This window comes from Fringilla coelebs, assembly GCF_963513975.1.
Source record: "Fringilla coelebs genome assembly, chromosome: 1".
Classification (NCBI taxonomy): Eukaryota; Metazoa; Chordata; class Aves; order Passeriformes; family Fringillidae; genus Fringilla; species Fringilla coelebs.
In genome coordinates this window covers 29,696,472-29,702,169 of record NC_140028.1, presented here as the reverse complement: position 1 = coordinate 29,702,169, position 5,698 = coordinate 29,696,472, and the positions used below count along the sequence as shown (strand labels likewise).

The 5,698-nt window shown below is 44.2% G+C and overlaps 1 protein-coding gene across 1 annotated transcript; it reads left to right on the top strand.

The window, feature by feature from the left end:
* Nucleotides 1-5,242, top strand: LOC311151099 (fatty acid-binding protein 5). Its single transcript, XM_084201284.1, has 4 exons — nucleotides 1-159; nucleotides 3,010-3,182; nucleotides 4,144-4,248; nucleotides 4,381-5,242. Exons 1-4 carry the CDS (start codon nucleotides 84-86, stop codon nucleotides 4,429-4,431), a joined length of 405 nt encoding a protein of 134 aa, XP_084057410.1. The 5' UTR covers nucleotides 1-83; the 3' UTR covers nucleotides 4,432-5,242.
* The last annotated feature ends 456 nt before the right edge of the window (nucleotides 5,243-5,698 follow it).

Below are 5,698 nucleotides of genomic sequence, written 5' to 3'. Positions count from 1 at the left end.
TAAAGGCGGCCGCGGCCGCGCCGCAGCCCGTCCTTCTGCCTTCACGTTTCTACAGGGACGCCATCAGCTCCAGTGCCGCCGCCATGGCCATCGATGCGTTTTTGGGTAAATGGTGCCTCGTCTCCAGCGAGGGCTTCGAGGAGTACATGAAGGAGCTGGGTAAGAAGCCGGCGGCTCCCCGCCCCCGAGAGGGAGGGATGGATGCCGGGATGCCGCCCCGGGGATGTGCTGTCGCTGCCGGCCGGCGAGGCTCTGTCCAAGGTCCGCGGAGAACGTGCTCCCGGAGCCGGGCCCGAGGGTGGGATGCAGCCCGGCCGAGAGCCGCGGGTGGGCGGCGGCTGCGGGGGTGATGCCGGCATTCTCCGGGATGCAGCGCCGGGGACTCCGCCGGCGCCCTCTCGGCTCCGGGAACGGAGGCTGGCCGGCAGCAGACCTTTCCTGGCGGGAGAGCTGCCGCCTCTGGCTCCGCGTCCTAAAGATGTCAGCGACCCTTTTTGCATCGTAATGCCGGTGCCCGTGAGGCAGGTGCCGGCACCAGCAGGCACCTTCCCGCCGCACAGCGCTGCGCCCTGCCCGCCGCCGCCTCCCGCCGCAGCGGCCGGGATTAGCAGCTGGTGCCGGCAGCCCGGCTGCGATTAGGCCGGTTCGCCCCTCCCTCACCGCTAATGCCCGGGGCGGGGAGCCGGGGCTGCCCGGGAGGGGCTGCCGGGGGGGCCTCGGCGCTGCCCCGGCCCCGAGGAGGGCGAGTCCGCACGGCAGCGCCGCGCCGGGGCCCGGCTGGGTCACCCCGCCTGGGGCGGCCGCACACAGACCTGCTGAGCCGGGGCTGCCTCCCCGCGGAGTCACCTTGGGTGTCTCCTCCCGAAAAAGCCAAACTGGATCAGCTGCTGTGGGTAACCGGCAGCCGGGTGCCCTGCCGGAGGCTGTTTGCCTGCTTTCTTCTGTGGGTAGTCACACCTTTATCTCAGGGGGATGGTCCTGGCTTGTTATCCCTTCGTCCAGGCTGCCCTACATTTTGTAACATGAAGTTACCGGATGAAGAACACACCTAACAGACCAGGAGCCTCATCTGCAAGCTCTGATTATCACTTTCCTGTGAGCATCCTGGCTGACAGGTGATAGATACCTGGCAGTGTCTATGGCCCAAGAGCTATTATTTTCTGCAATTTATTCACAGATGAAAGCCATTATATTTTCTCAAGAGGCAGAAGATGTAGGCTTATCCTAAGAGGGAGAAGAAGGAATTTAGGTCTTGCGTTCTTCACGTAAAATACAAAAAACATCACTGCATTTACACTCTGCAGACAGTGGTGGCTGTAATTACATTTTGGGAGGCCTGTCGGTATGTGATAGGTTATGATATGAGAAAGACTTTTGGACAGAACTCTTTGGGAGACTTTGGAGGAAATTCAAGAATTTTAAGCTCAGCTCGGTTGAGCCATGTATAAGGATGCCTTGGTGCCTTGATGTCCAATGGCCAGACCTAGGCGTGTGCCAAGCTGCAACTTCAAAGTAGAAATTAGGTGCTGCAACTGCAGAGCACCTCCCATGTGTAGGCAGCACCAGACTGTTGTTTGGTTTTAGATTGAAATCATAAACCCAGTCACCTTTCCATTTTACATTTACAATTTAGGCAATTAAATTTATACCAAGTCACATTTTAATAGCCAGTCATTTGCTGGATTTCACCCTTGCTGGCTACCTGTGAAACTCTCTGCCTTTGATCCTATTGATGCACCATAAATGAGACCATGCAGATCCTGCTCATTCTGTGCATAAGAACATTTGAGGACAAAGAAGTTGGAATTTCACTTCTTGCCATATGGAAGACATCCCTATTTAGTTGGATCCCAAGCTGTAACTGATGAAATAACTCCCTGATTACTCTGGCCTGGACTACAGCAACAGAATGTATGTGGAGGTTACTGTGGCAAAAATTTCCGGTTCTGATCAGAAAAGCTGGACTGAGGATAACTGTTTTTTCTCTGTGAACTCAAGCTTAAGGCTCAATCCTGGAATCTCATTTGAGTCTGGAGAAGCAGTGTCTGGAAAGTACTTTATTTCCCTCTCAAGGACACAGCCCTTCCCTCCACATACCAGGGGAGTGCTGTGCTGATACTTGACAGCATTTTTAACTACACCACTTGCAGAACCAGGCACTCACTGACTTGGTGGTACTTTCTGCCCCATTTGGTTGCATATCAATTCATGGTTCAGATATGCACTCACCAGTTTGATGGAGTCACATTTGTTGCTTCCTGCCCTCTTATTTGTATTTTCATCCTTGAAAGCAAAAATATTCAAGCAAATCTTGGAAACAGTGCATGCAGGGGCTGAAGCAGGGTGAATTTGAAGAGTTTTGAGGGCTGCTGTCTCCAGATCATGAATTTTCAGCTATTTGCAAATTGTTCATTTCTCCATTTCTCTATCTTTTGCATGTGTGTGGAAGCACTATTTTTTATTATAATGATTTTCTTATTCACAGCTCCATACTTTGTAAACAGGATGTAAAATATGAAATTTAATTAAAAATGGCATGTTTGCAATGGTGTACAAATTAATGGAAGGGTATTTATTAAGTTTGAATAAAGTGGATTAATCTGTCAATAAAAATAACTTGTAGACCTTTTAAAGTGTTCAGAATTTGAAGAATAATTTGAAGAGAATAATTTTATTTTAGTGTAAACTTTTGTATTTGTTTTCCTTTTTGATATTTATTCTGTTTAAGAAAAAAAATCAGTGCTGAGTTTTGGGATACCTAGAAATCCTCTAGAGGGCAAAATAAATTTAACTTTAGCTCTTTGAGGAAACAAAAGAGTAACTCTACAAATAAGCTTTTTTCCTTCCTCATCTGTGGAAAATTTAAAACATCCTCTTTCTTTGTGGCTCTAGAGCTTTGATTCTCAAGTGTACTTAAGTGCCTAATTAAATGGGAATTAGGTACTTGAATTCTTGTGTGGCCCTAAGCCTCAGGGTTTAACTGACTTTGTGACACTCTGTGCCTTGCAGGTGTGGGCATGGCCATGAGAAAAATGGGAAGCATGGCCAAACCAGACGTTTACATTATTCAGGATGGGGACACGATCACCATGAAAACAGAAAGCACCTTCAAAACTTCACAGTTCAGCTTCAAGCTTGGTGAGAAATTTGAGGAAAATACATTAGATGGCAGGAAAACTCAGGTCAGTATACTAGACTTTCTGTTGAAAAAAGGCAATTCTTTGGGTGTTTTACAGAGGGAGATGCTATTTTAAAATCGGTTTTCACATCCACACTAACAGTGCTTTATTCAATGAGCAGCTGTCTCTGTAAGTCTCATTGAAATATTTTTTTTAACATGGATTAAGCACATTCCAAAGAGGGAGAGTGCTGAAATCAATAGTCTTGTGTATTTTGCTGTTTTCATTTTGTAGCAGAAGCATTTTTTTAGTAAAACTAACAGACCTCTAAATCCCTGTTAAAGCCAAATGCCACTTCATTTGAAGCCTGTGGAAAAAAATGCCATTGATGTTTAATCAGAGGCAATTCAGCCCTAGGGTTAACCTTTCTGCTCTGTCTCATATTTGCATAACAAGAGAGCCTGGTTCAGTGTGGGGTGGGATCATGGACGGCAAGGTAACCATGTGAATTACTGGCACTAAACTCCACTTTTAGAAGGCAGTTTCTCCTTGCCCCTAGAAGGGAGAATATTTATCCCAAAGGAGGGAAAAAACAAAGGATATATCTAATTTCCTCCTGTGAGTGCTCTCTGTTTATCACCCCCCTCCCTCCAGCCACACACTTTCAGCTCATCTATTACTGCAAGATCAGATAAATGCTACACAAAAGCTCAAAGCCCATGTAACAAAGAGATGAACAGAGAACATCTTCTGCTCCTGTTAATTGAAATTGTGGATGCTGTCAAAGGTTTGTCTGATGCAGAAATGTGTCAGAGCATTGAGTGAATGAGCAGTGAGTTAGTTAGTGTAGGAAGAGGATTGATAAAGTGTTTAAGATAATTTCCAGCATTGTAGTTGTCAATGATAAAACTATTACTGAGTGAGCTGGGGTGGGAGTCTTTCATTTGGAATAAGGTGTTGAAAAGCCTCAGTGCTTTACCCAAATGTCATGGGGAAAATATTGATGGTCAGGTTCTTCTTTCAGACCCTTGTCAGCTTAAAAGATGATGGGTCATTGATTCAAGAGCAGGAATGGGATGGCAAGAAGACCACAATAACAAGGAAGCTCGTGGATGGACAATTGGTGGTGGTGAGTTCAGTCCTGCTTTCTGATCCCCAAGTGCTGCTGGTTGGTAGCCTGAAATGTAACTCCTGATGTGTCTTTTTTTCCCTGTTGGTCTGCACTGAGGTAAATTAATAAATCCATCTCTTTATCTTCTAGGAGTGTGACATGAATGGTGTCAAGTGTGTTAGAGTCTACCAGAAGGCATGAGGGCATCTTCAGGTTCAGTAGGAACTTGCTGCAAACAACTCAGTTCACTGGACAGAGCTCCTTTTCACTCCATATTTTCCTTTTCCCTGTTTTCTAGTATTTCAATGGACTGAGTAGCTGAGTGCAATTCTTTTTAAAGGCCGTGATGTAACTATTATGTAACTATTCTGAACTTAGGCTATTAAATAAAATTGTTGAATATATGAAGTGGAAACGTTGTTACTAGTGGAATTTTAAGTGAGGTTTCAAAAAAACCCATTTTGGTTTTAGGCTCTACTACAATCTGCCTTCAGCACAAAACAAGCCAATATATCACAAACATTCCTACTTTCTAAGATAGTAAAATTCGAAATTGGAATAACTCCACAGCCCAGACTTTGAATGTTTTTTCTAACTTCCATGTTACAAAGTAACTAGAATTGTGTGGGTATAAATATGAGATAAGCCTAATTGGTGTTTAAGTAGAGGAATGGATTTTCAGGGTTAGTTTGGGGTTTCTTTTGTTTCAAACCCACAGTTTTCTTAATATATAATACCCACAGTCTTCTTAATCTCAATATACCAGTAAGCCAATGAACATGATTAATCTAAACAAGCACATACACACTTTCTTGAAAGGAAGCCTTATTTTAAGAAGACTTTTCCTAGAAAACTCTTATTCCATGTCTAGTAACATTCTAAAAATTCTTAACCAAAATTGCTGAATTACTGCCTAAAACCTAAAGCCTCATTTTTTTTTTTTAAACTTGTTTGAAACCCGTAGCAATGGAGTATATATGCTTTGAAGTGCCATAATAAATAATCAGAAATATCAGTGTCTTGAGTATTACTTTTATACTGGTTGGGAAACAGAGTCTATAATGCTATTCTTCTGCCACAGAGATGTCAGATGAGACAAAAATTTAAAAGGTTTAGGTGAGTTTCTGTGATACCAGACAAGCATGTCCTAAAAGGGAGACCATTTGGTGGCAGGAAGGTTTCCATGAATTCAGGAGCCTTGGGGATCATGCAATTGTACAGGTCCTGTTTTCTGCATCTGTCATTGCAGAATCAATTTTTACTGCTGAGATTTTAGCTGCTCAGTGCATGTATCCATATTACTGAGCTTACTCAAATAGAAAAATCTGTTATGTTGTGTTCATTCTGTGAACCATGGAAAGTGACTTTTCCCATAATTTTGGACCATTTATGTTTTTCATAATTTCATGACTACTTACAATGTCATCCCCTTTACCTCTGTTATCTGAAATAATTTCTCCCTGGAGAA

Coding starts and splice junctions, on each gene's coding strand:
- LOC311151099 (XM_084201284.1), top strand. CDS start 84: ATGGCCATCGATGCGTTTTTGGGTAAATGGTGCCTCGTCTCCAGCGAG. Junction 160..3,009: donor GGAGTACATGAAGGAGCTGG/GTAAGAAGCCGG, acceptor TGTGCCTTGCAG/GTGTGGGCATGGCCATGAGA. Junction 4,249..4,380: donor TGGATGGACAATTGGTGGTG/GTGAGTTCAGTC, acceptor TTTATCTTCTAG/GAGTGTGACATGAATGGTGT.